The sequence below is a fragment of the Heteronotia binoei genome, chromosome 8, assembly GCF_032191835.1.
Source record: "Heteronotia binoei isolate CCM8104 ecotype False Entrance Well chromosome 8, APGP_CSIRO_Hbin_v1, whole genome shotgun sequence".
In the NCBI taxonomy this organism is placed as follows: Eukaryota; Metazoa; Chordata; class Lepidosauria; order Squamata; family Gekkonidae; genus Heteronotia; species Heteronotia binoei.
In genome coordinates, this window is record NC_083230.1 from 102,713,521 (window position 1) to 102,728,642 (window position 15,122).

At 42.1% G+C, this 15,122-nt stretch overlaps 1 protein-coding gene across 7 annotated transcripts in view; it reads left to right on the forward strand.

Annotated features, from left to right (window-relative positions):
• The window catches only part of ERC1 (ELKS/RAB6-interacting/CAST family member 1), a 291,605-nt gene that overhangs the window by 47,745 nt on the left and 228,738 nt on the right, over positions 1-15,122 (forward strand). For 5 of the 7 annotated variants that reach the window (XM_060245768.1, XM_060245769.1, XM_060245770.1 and 2 more), the window contains exons 4-6: positions 8,124-8,198; positions 9,561-9,716; positions 12,855-13,022. In XM_060245768.1, the coding sequence (XP_060101751.1) occupies positions 8,124-8,198; positions 9,561-9,716; positions 12,855-13,022 (399 nt within the window). Of the gene's footprint in view, positions 1-8,123; positions 8,199-9,560; positions 9,717-11,100; positions 11,185-12,854; positions 13,023-15,122 lie in introns of all 7 variants that reach the window. The other 2 variants (XM_060245767.1, XM_060245766.1) reach the window with 1 other exon arrangement.

The window sequence follows — 15,122 nt, forward strand, 5'->3', positions numbered from 1 at the left end:
CAAAGAGATCTGGAGATTGGAGAGCAATTCTGCTTAGAGAATGGGGACTCCTTGATCGATTGCAGACCTCCTTCATCCTCAGGAACCTCTAACTTCCACTGGCTTGATGGAGGCTTACCTTCAGGTTTTCAATTTTTGCAAGGGCCTCAGGACATTCATTTGTTTCTGCACTGAAGAGAGACACTTTCAATTCAGGGCACTTCCTTCTGGCCTGATGGCGCTTTGAGTGTTAATGAAAGTGCTGGTTAATACCATTGTCAGCTTGTGAAAAATTGGGTTCATCTCAGTTTTTACAGGTCTCTGTTTTTCCTGGTAAATCTACAGAAGAGTTATCTTAACACCATCTCATTGTGTAGAACACGGGGTAATTCTAGTCTCTGGAACAACACAATTATTTTTGTCATTTCAAAAAATAAAATAAAAATAAAACAAAACATGAAAGATCGAGGACCTGGCTTCACTAGTCATCAAGAGCAAGCTCTCTTCCCTAATGTGGCTGGCCAAGCTGCAGAGCCTTCTGATATCTACCATTAACATCATACAACGGGGGAGATTCCCTTCCAGACAACTCTAGATGCTTCTTTAACCCTATCAGGCTCTTATTTCACAGAAGTCAGTATCACTTTGTGTCCTGCTGTCTGTGAAATGCAGCCTCTGTTGGTGGACCAAGTTTCACAATAAGCATTTTTGGATTCCTCATTGCTTTCAGAAAGTGGTTGGCAAGCCATGGTCTGAGTTCAAGGCTGGTGGTTGGAAAAAGCTTCCAACCATCACCTTGGGGCTGAGGGTGATCAGACTGGGCTGCATGCAGTTCACCACCCAAATTTCTCATCTGGACAGACAATATGTTGATGAAAGTCTACCTCAAGAAGTAGCATATCTTCTGCTGAACACAGGGAAGCATGCAGTCTGTTCCTGTAGTATGAGATTCACCTGGCATCCATCAAGGTGGAACGTGTGATAGGAACAATCAATGTTCAGATAGTCTGTTTGAGTTGTCTGGTCCTCTTGACAGGGGGAGTGGTCCCTCAGCAAGAAGATTTTTCAACAAATCATCAACAACTTTGAGGAACTAATGGTCTACTTCTCTTCCTTTTCAGTGAACACCAGTTGGATCACTTCAGATTATTCCATCATAAGGCAGAGGCCTGGGATGCCCTTATGGTCCCCTGGCAGCAGGAATCACTGTTTGCTTTCCCCTCTGTCAGCCTTCTTCCTAAGATTCTAAGATGTTCAGTCAGATTTGGGATCTCAAGGCAGTGGTGGTTCTAGTAGTAACTCCTTTTTGCCAAGAACTCTTTGAGAAGATGTCAGTAGAAGATCCATTAACTCTTCCAGGTTCAGAGGACATGTTTATTTATTTATTTGTTTCATTCAATTTATATCTCGCCCTCCCCACAAAAGCCAGCTCAGTTACACCAGAGACTGATTTGTTATCAGCCAAGATGACACCACTTGACCACATGGAAATAGAAAGGGAGAAGCTTCTTTTCTTAGGATATTAGTCACAGGTGACCAGTATCGTCCTGATTTCACAAAGACAGTCTTCTACTAGGATTTACAATACCACCTGGAAGGTCTTTGTTTGCTGGTGCTGCAGAAAACATCTTGACCCATGAAGCTCAAGGTGAAGTCCCTCCTCTTTGTTTCCACAAGATGGCTTATCATCCAGTTTTAAAATAGCTACATTGAGAAGATACCTGGTAGTGCTGGCATCAGTCTTACTTCAAGTGTAGGAAGTGAGAATCTCAAAAAATTCTCTCTTTCTTTGCTCCCTCCAAAGGACCTCTCAGTCTCAACCACCACAAACATAGTTTCCAACCTGGAGGCTTAACACCATCTTGTCTACTCTAACCAGAGTCTCCTTCAAAACCATTGCTGAAGTTCCTCTGGTCCATCTGAGAATGAAATATGTTTTCTTAGTTGCCATCATGTCAGATAAGAGAGTATTGGAATTGGATGGTCTTTCAGTAAAGTCTGTGCTCTTTATTTTTCAGAAAGAAAAGGTGCTTCTGTGCACTGATCCAAATCTTCAAACCAAAGGTTAATTTCACATTCCATAGATCACAGAAAATATTCCTACCATCATCCTTCTCATATAAAGGAACGGGTATGGCATTCTCTTGATGCTAGAAGAATGCTGAATTGTTATATTAAGAGGACCAAACACTTTCGCAGGATGGTCACACTTTTTATTGGTAGTTCACCACCACACACAGGTAAAAAGATACCAAGTGCGGCCATTAGCAGATCCATCAGACATTGCATAGCAGACCCCCAACAGAAGACAAAGCTCTCTGTTCCATTGGTATTACAGCTCATTCAGTTTGGAGTTTTACAGTGAACACAGCATTCGCTAGACAGGCCTCAGTTGACTAGGTGTGCAAGGCGACCGCCTGGGCTTCCATATCCATACTCATTAAACATTACAAAATCAGGGCAGGGTAAAGGTAAAAAAGGCAAAAGGAAAATATAAATTCATTAGTAATTTTCAAATATGAATACTTACATAGAACAAATAAAACCAACTGTTTTACTAAAAATACATACTGTAGTCCAGTCTTGACTGAGTGGAGGGCTGCATCTCACAGCAGTTTAACAGAAGGGACCAAGTGTTGAGGTATTAGGCTGTTAATAACATTTGTCCAGTCTTGGCCCACTGGGTAGATCACACAGTGCACACATGAAGTGGTGCTTTCCCACATCACTTGAATAAAGATGGCAGGTTCCCCTCATGTTTCTATTCTTGGATCTGTTCCCCCCTGTGCTGCGAAGCAAAAGGGAAACTTCTTGTTAAACAGGGCAACTTGGAGTGTGTTGAAAACCCACAAGGATCACAAGATCAGGCCAACAGTTGGTTGTGTGGATAAAATGGAGGTGAGAATGATGTAAGCTGCTTTGGGTTCCCATTGAGGAGAAAGGCTGGGATATAAAGGAAGTTAAATATGTTCAGATTCACTTTCTTTTCTACATCCCTGGGACTAACTGCTTGGGGATGAAATGCTTTAGAATAGATCACAGAGATGCCAGGGCACGAATGTCAGAATTAAATGCCTTGGATGTGAGATATTATAAATCTCTTCTAACTCTTGTTGGTACAGAAATGCCTGCTTGTGAATCAGTCCTTATACTACAACTGTTCCTTCACGATTGTTAGCCTCTCATGTCTGATTACAGCTATTACCAGACTGATACCAGCAGCAGTGAAGTAGGACTGGCAGCCATTCACCTCCTGGAGAAAGTAACGGGATGCATTTAGTGGCAATGCTTGGTTGGAAGCTTCATCTATGCCCTGCCCTCATTTTTTTTTTGTGGGAGCAGGTTTAATTTTCCTCCTATGGCAGTATTGCTAGTCATAGCAAATTAACAGCCGGTGTAAAATCTGCCTTTTTTTTAGCAAGATTATTGAGAGGGAAGTAAGGCTGCAGCTGCAGAGTTTTCTGGAGGATGCTTCTGTCCTGGACCCATATCAATCAGGCGTCCACCAGGCTTTTGATGGGATGCCTCTTACATTGGTGTAAAAGGTTAAGAGCTTAGGGTTGCTTCTGGATCCCTCTCTAATGATGGAGGCCCAGGTAGCAGCCACTGCCAAATCGGCCTTTTATCATCTTCGGCTAATAAGGCAGTTGTTTCCCTTTTGTGAACACAGTGACTTGGCCATGCTACGGTAACCTCAAGACTGGATTACTGTAATGCCCTCTGCATGGGGCTGCCCTTGTCTCAAACCTGGAAGTTTCAACTTGTGCAGAATGCTGTAGCCAGGCTGCTATTAGGAGTCTCCTTGAGGGAGCACATTCAGCCTGTGCTGAAAGCGCTGCACTGGTTACCTGTTACATACAGATTCGTTCCAAGATGTTGGTTCTTACCTTTAAAGCCCTAAATGGCCAGGGACCTGCATACCTTTGGGACTGCCTTTCCCTACACATTCCCCAGAGAGTACTACAGTCAGGATCTCAAAACCTTTCGATCCCTGGCCCTAAGGAGGCCAAGCTAAACCTTGAATCTGATTTGGTACTCAATCTGGAGCCAGTGCAGTTGATAAAGCACATGCTGTATGTGTGCTCTCGGGGGGTGGGTCCCAGTAAGGGCCCATACCACCATGTTCTGGATCAGTTGAAGCTTCTGGAGTGAGTTCAAGGACAGCCCTGCATAGAGCGAGTTACAGTAGTCTAATCTGGAGATGACTGTTGCATGGATCACTGTGGCCAGGTCTGCACAAGACTGGTAAGTGGTCAATTGCCAGGCTTGGTGAAGGTGGAAAAACACCACTATGGCCATATTTGTGACGTGAGCCTCCAACAAAAGGGAAGCATCAAAGATCACACCCAGACTCTTGATGGAGGGAGCTGGTACTAACTGTACTCCACCAAGAATGGGAAGGTGAATTTCTCGACCGGGACCTCACCCCCAGCCTAGACACAAGATTTCTGTCTTTGATGGGTTCAGCTTCAGGTGGCTCTGCTTTACCCATCCCACCACAACTTCCAGGCAGCTGGCTAAATCTTCTGGGATGGTATCTAGCTGACCATCTGTTAACAGATAAAGCTGGGTGTCATCTGCATATTGACAACACCTTAGCCTGAATCACCTGACTAGGTGGGCAAGAGGGTACACATAGATATAAAACAACATTGGACAAAGAATTGCCCCCTGAGGGACTCTGCACACCCTCTAGCGCCAATCTCTTTCCCCATCCTTGAAGAAATGAACACAGCCACTGAAGGGCTTCCAAGTAATTCAGTGGCAGTGAGGTGGTAAGTCAACAGGTCAAGGTCAACCATGTCAAATGCTGCTGAAAGATCTAACAGCAGCAGTGCAGACCAACCTCAATTCAGTTGTCTGTGGAAATCATTTGTATGGGCAACTATTACTGGCTCCATCCCATGGCCAGGACAGAAGCTGAACTGAAATGGGTCAAAGACCAACATGACTTCCAGGAAAGCCTGCAGTTGTTTTGCTGCCGCCCGCTTAACCACCTTATCCAGGAATGGAACATTCAAAACTAAGCGGAAGTTGGCTAGATCAGAAGGATCTAGTGATGGTTTTTTCAACAGCGGCCTCTCCTGGGTGATAGTGTCATGGGCTAGGTGCAGTTGGGAAGCAAAGACCAGGTCCAGTCCAGAGTCAAGCCAGGAGAGTCTGAACAACAGCAGAGTCAGGAAATCAAGTCAAGGTTCTGAGAGCATGGTCATCCAAAGCAGGGAGTCAGGAAGCCAAGGAGTGAGAGGAGGTCAGGAGTGAGAGCTGAGGTGGATGTGTGACTTGTTGCTTCCACAGATAGCCCAGCTCTGAGCAGGGGGCTAAATGGGCCTTCAGTGATGCTACAATTAGCAAGCTGGGAAGCTCCTGTTAGAACTCAGGGCTCAGTGACCATCTTTCCAGCAGGCATATGTCTCTTCAACAGGTCATGAAGTCCTGGTGGAGTCACTCTCTCAGCTAAGCTACCCATGGAGGTGAGTCAGGTGGGCTTTTAGCTTGCAGTTGCTGGCCAAGTGTGGGGGATGCTGACTTGGGCGGCGGCAACAAGCTGTCAGCTTCTGGAACATCAGAGGGGCCAACTGCAGGCTCTGTTGGTGCTGTTAGCTCGGGTGGGGGCTCAGCACAATTATCGCTGCCACCCATGTTAGATAGCAGTTTGCTCATCAAACATTTTGTGCTTATGTATTTTGTAGCTGAATTCTAGGATGGAATCCATTTAGTAGAGACTAGGTAAGAACTCTGATTCACATTAAGCCCTGCTTTTTCTCAGATTCAAAGACCCTTAATAACACTTCTATACAGAGTCAATGTGGTGCAATGGTTAGAACAGGGGTGGCAAATGTCCAGCCTGTGGGCCAGAACCAGCCCACTCAGGCTTTAATTAGGTGCTCCAGGGCTCTTTTATCCCCCACCCAACTCCTGTCCTCAATGTTTTAAGCTCCAAGGCTGCCAAAGTTCTCTGCTCTTTCAGTTCCTTGCCTTTTCCGCCTTGTCTTTGCAAGCTACAGCAGGATGCAAGCCTGCAAGTAAAACATGGAATTGATTTTCCATTAAGGTCTCTGTGCCCGGATAGATAGGGCCCAGAGACCTTAATGGAAAATCCATTCCACATTTTCCTTGCAATTTATCTGTGCTGCAATGTGTTTCAATGGAGTGGAGATCAGTTTTGCTTTCAGACAGATGAAGCTCATGCTATCAGTTTTGCTTTCAGACAGGTGAAGCCCTATATAGACAGATGAAGCTCATGTTTCCTGGAGTTGTGTCCTTGCAAATAAAGGGTTGATGCTTTGAGCCTGCTTGTTTCTGCGTAATAGATCTGACCTAGTGAGTACTCTGACATGGGAACCCACAGCCAAAGGGGAATATTACACTGGAGAGCCATGAGCCATTGCCAGTTGATGCAGGATTACTTATGTACACCTCACTGTACCTTCAGTAACCCAAACAACCAGGAACTTACACAGAAACTTTATTCCACTTAAGCTTTTACTCCAAACAAAAGGCTTAAAGATACAGAACTCAGAAGACAAAACAGAAGATAATTGTAGTACAGCTTCTGGATACAATAGGTTATGCATTTAGTATTCAGATGAACTTTACTCAAATAACTAAGCTTACCCTACCTTATAATCAAATACCTTTAAAGAAAATTAAATCTATGAAAACCTAAGTCCCATTTCTCTTAGAGCCACACTCTCTGTTTGAGAATATAGGCTATGTTTTATGTTTCCACATAAACCATACTGAGTAGACCTGGAGGGGGCGGGGAAGCTTGCAATGCCATTTTATTGTTTCCCCAGGCTCAGTGCATTTTATATTTTTAGTTTCTGCTGTGATCCTTGTGCTTTTTCTTGATGTTGTATTTTAAAAATTGCATTGCCAAATCCCATGATTCCCCACCTTTCCATTTTAAACAAAATTAAATAAATACATAAATACATTTTAAAAAATAATATATTTAATTGCGTTTGTCTGTGGCCTTTATAAAGTTTATATATCGACTACCTCACATTACATTTTATGACACACATGACCTGGCCCCACAAAATCCTATTTGTGTCAGATCCAGAGCTCCTAACAAATGAGTTCGACACCCTGGGCTAGAGTGTTAAACTGGGATCTAGGAGACCCAGATTTGAATATTTGCACTGCCCTGGAAGCTTGCTGGCTGACCTTGAGCCGATCACTCTGTCTCTTCAGCCTAATGTACTTCACAGTGTTATTAGGATAAAATGGCGAGGAGAATGATGTAAGCTGCTTTTGGTCCCCTTTGGGTAGAAAGGCGAGGTATAAATGAAGTAAATCAATAAGTGTGGAATAAACTAGATTTTACCTTCCAAGGTACAGACTTGGTTCTCTAAAACAATAAAAGCCTATATTTAGTCATTCCAGGTAGAAATCTGATTGCCTGTTCCTTCATAGCCACAGCAATACAAGAAATGGTTCCCATGCTCATTTCTTATTGGTTTGATGAATTTGCCAGTCTAAGTTAGTATTTAACCATCCCTGCAAGTCTCTCTGGAGAGAGCTGTCATCTGTAACTAGGTGGTTGCTGTTCTGGGTGTGTAGGAGTGTTACTGGCACAGATGCTTTATCAGCTTGTTAAGCGCATACCAGATTGTTGCTGTTATTTATTAATCCTCTTTTAAAAAGTATTTTTATCTTTCCACCGGAAAACAAAAAGTTTGAAGAAGCCAAATAAGGAATCCTTTATCTGAAAAGTATTTCTAAGTTGCTTTCAGTTTGAGTCCTGTCAAGAGTTTGTTTTTGAAAATGCAGAAGATTGAGGTCTAGTGCTTCACAATGCTCCCTCTAAGCTGTGGAGTCTTGTGAGCAAAAATTCTACTTTGTGAGCTACTGGCATTAAAGTTGTGAGCTAGTGATTTGGCTACTGCATAAATCAGTTTGCTTGGGGATCATCCTTCCTGAGCTAAGACAAAAATGCTAGCTCACACTAACTCAGCTTAGAGGGAACACTGCTTGTGATTGGTGGATATGGAAATATGCTGATATTCCATTTAGTGGATTCTAGCTGTCTTTTTGCTTGATGTGAAAGGCCATCTGCAGTGCAGCAGACTTTTTGACTTAATTTATTAGATTGAAGTTAAGTCATTTTGTTTAACTCTTTTCCCTTTCTTGTGCAGGAGATGCATCGTCGTTTTGAAAATGCTCCTGACTCAGCCAAGACTAAAGCTTTGCAGACAGTTATAGAAATGAAGGTAAGATGTTTTAGTGTACCAGAATGAACAGTGTTAAAACAAAATATATAGTATTTAGGAAAGCAGATTGCATTGTTATAGAGGCAGAACAAGTTATAGTTGCCATTCTGTTGAGGCTCGGAGATCACTGAACTTCACATAGTCACAAGATGATAGTCATAAGAGATCAGTGAACTTCACATCATAATCACAAGATGATAGTTGAGATCAAAGAACCCCTTTTATTAAATTCAAAGTCGTGGACATACATGGGGGATTTATTTATATTTGAACTGTAGACAACCAGACCAACAAACCGCTTTTGAGAATTTGCTTGGTTTCAAAATGGTTTTTCCATGCATGTGGTTATTTGGGTCCCAGCCAATAGTTAGAAAAGGTTATTTTCGTCCCACCAGAATAAATAGTTATACTCTTACGATGCTGTATGTAGGTATTTTTTTTTCTTAGACATCAGTTAGGCCTTAAGAGCACTGGTTGGCTTTGGCAAATACTGCAATAAAGAATACCTAGTAAAACTGAAATAGTAATTGGCCATGACATTTGCAAAAAAAAAAAATGAATGGAAGGTATATTGAAATCTGGTTGAACAGGCACTGCTTTTTCCCTTTTGGAAAGTAATATAAGCAGATGCTCAAGATCATTTCAAAAATTAATATATATAAATCAATAGAGTTGTATACCTCAAGCATTGTAAAGTTATTAAGGCAAAGATATGGACCCAGACAGCTTGCATAGCTGAGCCCATAAAATGCTTGCTACCCAGCCTTCTTTGTCAATTAGTGAGTCTTCAGATGCTTGCTTTCTTATAAATGAAAGTTAATTTGGTAAGTAAATCCAAGTGTTTACCTCAAGACAGTGCCATCTTATGACTTTGGCGACTGGATTCATACATCTTTGGATATTGCTAATATTCAGCTCCTCTCTGGACAAGAAAATCCAGCAACTGGGTTATTTCAGCGGTGCTGGGTTCACTGACTCGCTAGAAGGAATTAGCAAGTTTAAAGTTACATTAATCATTTTTCAATACATATGACGTGGAGTACCCAATGTACTACTCCTGGAATGAGTAGGAAGCAGTTTTCTATTTAAAAGCCTTATATTTTGTTGAGTTCATATTGGTAACATGGTTCCATTCAACCCCCCCCCCCGACTTTGAAATATTAGATACTGAACCCAAACACAACCGTTAGTCTTTATTAGGATTTTACTGTGGGTGCTTATTTAACCAGTACCTAACGATATATAACACAGTGCCTCTGAGAACAGTTTCATAGAACTAGTTGCAAACTGCTGGCACTCAAAACTTGTTGCTTTAGCAGTATGTTAAGTAGACACTGAACATATTGCTACTTATCTCTGAAGGACTCTAAGATCTCCTCCATGGAGCGCGGACTCAGAGATCTGGAAGAAGAGATTCAGATGTTGAAATCAAATGGAGCCCTCAGCACAGAAGAACGTGAGGAAGAAATGAAACAAATGGAAGTGTATCGTAGCCATTCCAAATTCATGAAAAATAAGGTAATGAGTAAATTATGTTTGTTAAAAATACTAGAATCTACCTAATAGGTTTTGTCACTGTATTAAAGAAGTTATGAAGGGCTCTTTCTACTTTTTTTCTGTTACAGCAGTGATACTCACTGAGTGACTTAGGAGCCCCATATGGCTCTTTGACATATCACATAAGGGTTTTCTAAGAACCATTCCCCCAATGTGGCACCCACCTTATGTTTCAGAAACATAGACAAGGCCTAGCCTGGTGGAAACTATGGTTGGCATCTGGTTCCCATGTTGAACAGCTGCTGCAAGAGAAATGGAAAAGCTGTGAACTTCATGAGGTGCAAACCTGATGTCAGGGATGGAAGTAAATATGATTGTTTTTATTCGTGGTAATTGCCAATGTGGCTGTTCATGTCCATGGAGGTGGTGGCAGCTACAAGCATAGATGGCTTCAAGAGGGGATTGGATAAACATACAGAGCAGAAGGCCATCAGTGGCTATTAGCCACAAGTTATAGATGAAACTCTCTGTCTGGGGCAAGTGGTGCTTTGTATTCTTGGTGCTTGGGGGTGGGGGGAACAACAGTGGGAGAGCTTCTAGTGTCCTGGCCCCACTGGTGAACCTCCTGATGGCACCTGGCTTTTTAACCACTGTGTAACAAAGTATTGGACTGGATGGGCCATTGGCCTGATCCAAAATTGCTTCTCTTATGTTCTTATGGAGGAGTGAGAACCGCTGCATTAGAGTAACAGCAACAACAAAGAAAATCTTACCAGGAGCTGCAAGTATGTGTCAGTCCTTAATTGAGGCTGGTAATTCAAAATCTGCACATTCATATCCTGTTTCAGTGAGTGTTGAATTACCTCTGCATAATTAAATAGCCCTTTTAAAGTAGTGTAGCATCCTTTATCCTTTCCCTTTATTTGGGGAATTGTTTATCATGTTTTGGCCAACTCTTGAGGGATATGTCTCTGCAGAAGCTCTGATTCAAAATACTAAGAACTTTGAACATGGGGCTGGATTCAAAATCTGTTAACTCCATTTATGGAGTGGATCTTTCTCACTTCTTCCTGTCTTTTGCGGTTCACCACTACCACTTGAATGTGGCTTGTGGGACTCTTGGAAATAGCATGGATTATTGTTCAGGAAGGTGCAGTTTGTGAGAAATCTATGGAAACTGCAGAACCCCTCTCATCAGGGGGCCAAGAGGAAGTGCTTCTGTTTATACAAAAGCCATGTGAGCTCTAGTCCACAGTTACTTTAAAGAATCCTGTCAGTCCTTCCAACCCTGACATTTATACAAGTGTTGAATTTGCTGGCTCTTTACACTGCCACTGTGTTGCCTGAGGAAAACTAATAGAAAACATTTACTATCAATGTAAAAAAAATAATAATGTCGTGGCAGGTAGAGCAACTGAAGGAAGAGCTAAATGCCAAAGAGGCTCAAGGGGAGGAGCTGAAAAAAAGAGTGGCTGGTCTTCAGACTGAGGTCTCTGCCGTAAGATTGATTTCTCTGTGTGCAGTGGCCGCTCACTTGGGTTCTGCTGACTCGGTTGCTTTCTGGGCAGCTTACACTTTGCTTACCTTGCCTTCTGCATTTATGAAGGGCACTTAGACTAACTGGTATTACTCTGCTCTGTTTCTGTCCCTTATTCACATATGGTTAATCTCCGTAACATCACAGTCTATAACCCACTCTGAACACCCAGTTCTGGTTATTTCAGGGGGTCTTGTGCAATATGAAAACTTACTCTTTTCTTTCCAAGTTCTTTTTTTAAAAAGTAATGTGTTAGTGATGCATGTACTGAGCTCTTGAAAATAGGGGCCCATATAAAATCTGACCGACTTTCTGGTTGCATGCCTATTATTCTCTCTTTGTTAGGAGCTCTGTAATTTTGATAAATAGTGTGCAAGGCCAGGAGCAAAATTGAAGACCTTGTGCTTTTTCCCTTTCTTCTATGGCCTTGATCCAGAAAATGAATTCAATGCTTTGGGCTGTTTCAAGACTTTGACTTATTGTAGTCAGCATATTTGGTTACAGTTTCTTGGATAAAAGCAAATTACTGCTTGACACTGTCTCTGAGGCTAAAAGGGAAAGCTGTTTTTCTATATGAAAACTGAGTTGCAATCTTACTCTAACTGCTTTACTCCTTTCTAACGTAAGATTTGTTGTATCTGAACTTGTATCTAAACCTGTTCCAGTTTTAAAAAAATCTACAATGGTGCGCAGATGTGACTGTCTGATTTTTCTGAGAGATCTTGGGGGTTAATAGTGCTTAATGCTAAGCCTGTGTAAGAGTTAAATGAGACCAACTCTGCCTGGCAGCCAAAATTTGGGGTGCCCTGAAAAATACTCTAACAAAAATCCTATAAAAGCAAGAGCAGTAAGCTGTAGCAGTCAGAGTGGGTTTTGTGTGGGTTTTTCTCATCTTCACAGGCAGGGAATACAGAGTGAACACCCACTGGTCACACATTTGTTTCTTCCCTGGAAACCCTGTATTTTAAAAATTGATTTTTTCAAGGTCAAAATTACTATTAGTTAATTTCTACTCAGTGAAATATACTACAGCTGCCTCTGTTTGCACGTGCATGCTTTGCATATTTTTTATCTCACCTTTCTTCCTATTTTTGAGGCAACTTAAAAGCATAATTGTGCAGAAAGAAAAGGGTGATATTGCTGTAATGCAGGTCAGTAATAAATTAAAATGATGTATCTTTCATTCTTCCAAGCTGAACAGCTCCCAGTTCTTAAAACCAATGTTATCATTCATGCTAATTTTTTAGTACTTAAGGCAGCGTAGGTTATGACAATGTGGTTTCCCCCCCTGATTTTCCCCATCATGTCACTTTCTGAATTTCAGCAAGCGGCAATGGCCATTGCCAGAAATGAAGCAATGGGTATATTGACTACAGTTCAGTGGTGTTCATGAAAGCACCATTTTTTAGAATGCTTAACTTCTAAAATTGTTTTGTGAATATACTTGCACAAAACATGCATTCAGTAAGTTTTACTTTCTTTTTCTTAGTTACTTGATTTGGCTTTATATCATTTAAATATTTGAATTGTATTCTAAATTGGTATTAAATGATCTCTGTATATTTTCTGACATGCTTTAATGTGCATGTAGTAACTAGTCTTCTGTTTGGTTCCTCTGTTAGATTGGTCAAGTGAAACAGGAGCTGTCACGCAAAGACACTGAGCTGCTGGCCTTACAGACAAAGTTGGAAACTCTCACAAACCAGTTTTCAGACAGCAAACAACATATTGATGTCCTCAAAGAGTCCCTCACAGCTAAAGAGCAGAGAGCTGCCATTCTGCAAACAGAGGTGAATGAGATGTCTTTGAAGTGTTGCTCTTTATCAGTTACATTGGGCCTTTCTAATTGGAGGACGGAGTGCACAAATGTAACAGTGCTGAAATGTTCCTGACTATGATAGAGAGAATGATAGCACACTGCCAAAATAAGAACCCTGTCGTACTATATGGGTGTGCGCGAAAGGGATCTTTCTGGCGCCATACTATTAATAACTCTATAATTCTTCATCTGAGTAGAAGGATGTGTAATAGATGTGGTTCTGCTTCCTATATTCTCCAATAGACAAGAGGTACTTACTCAAGGTTGGACATCATGCAATTCCACTCTAGCTTCAGCCTCAGTTGTAACCCCTAATGGAAGCACTGGGGTGGGGGGAGTCAGGCCTCCAGATCTAATTTATCTACTTTGCCATTGCTGGGAGAAAATCATTGGAAAACTCTACTCCAGAGGTATTAGTGGAAGCTAGAAGTAAGAACAGAGTTATGTCCCCTGCTTGTAAAATTATGCCTGTCATACAGGACTCACCCAGATAGTGCTTTAGCTCTAGTTCTTTTTGTTCCTATAGAAGTTAACTTCCAAACTGGAGATCCAAGGAACTTCTGGTATAGCATGTCAGCATGACTAGGATTCCAATGCAGGACAGTCAGAACGCACTGTTTACTCCACCAGTTGGCTCCAGACACAACTCAGCACTTTGCTAATGTGAGGGAATCATTAAGTATTTGCTCACATCTTGTCTCTTTCCCTGGGGAAATATGTCCTTGTCTTCACAGACAGTGTTTCTGAACCAAAGTGGCAATTAGTCCAGCTTGCTACTGTAGGAATTGACATGCCTCCTGAACTGAAAAGAGTAACACAGCTCCCCTTCAGGGCCTGTAAAAACACCAGGACATAGTAGTTCAGTTGCCAAGATTCGAGGTCTGTGCAATGGAGTCTGTTCTAAATCAGCAGTTCAGGGTAGGGATGGACACAAACCAGAAAAATGCAGTTTATTTCAGTTCATGGTTTGTGGCCCCATGGTTAATTTGCAAACATGGCTCATTTGCAAGCCAAACCTGCTTGTGGTTTGTGACCCCACAAACCACAAGCTGAAAGGGGCTGCAGACTCTTTAAACAGTCACTTTAAAGGGACTGCACAAGAAAGCTCAAAACAGCTGAGTGGCAGGGAACAACCCCCATGGCTGTTTTTGTGGCTTTTCTGGGAAACAGAAAGCAGGGGGGTTAAAGGGAGTGGCAGGGAGCAACCCCCACCACTCAGCTGTTTTTGTGGCTTTCCTGGGAAACAGAAAGCAGGGAGGTTAAAGGGACTCGGAGTCCCTTTAAACCCCTGCTTTCTAGTCGAGTCACAAACTGCTTTAAAAGTTTGTGGAAGTGTCATGAACTTTGGTTCATGAACCACTACCAAGGTAAAACTTGTGACGAATTTTCCTTCATGGTTCGGTCATGCCCATCCCTAGTCCAGGGCCATCATCAGACTGGTGCCACAGTGATGGACTTATTTACCTCCCTTACCAATTACAATGACAACCTTTACTGATATTATACCCTACCAATTGCAGTATAACAGTATTCCCCATGGAGGGACCGGGTGCCCTGTCATCAATGTGGACTGTAGACCTGCTGTGTCTTTTCTGAACCCTTAATCTTCTCTTGTACACTTCATAATACAAGGACAGAGAAAGCAGACATAATTCTTGTTCCTCCCATCATGAAGACCATGTTTCTTGCAACTTTGCATGAGCATACTGGATTTCCTGTGGATGAATATTAATCATTGTCTGAACTCTCAGTCCTAGGAAGGAAAATAGATTCTTCCCACTATTGCATTAAAAACTTTTTCAGAGCGTAGCTCTTAAGAATTTCTCTGCAGTCCACTACAGTCTTTCTAGAACATCAATATGATGCTGAAAGTTATTAAATACCCATATGAACTACTCAGAAGAGCCAGCCTGAGTCTTGGCCCTAAAGGTTGTCTTTCTAGTGGCCCTGTTAAGTATTCCACAAGAAGTATCCCCCTGCTCCATTGATGAAGAAAGAAGTGTTGGACTTACCAGTAATTGTCCTTTTCATGGATGGATGAAAGGGTGTCCAGGCCCACTCCTTAATGAGG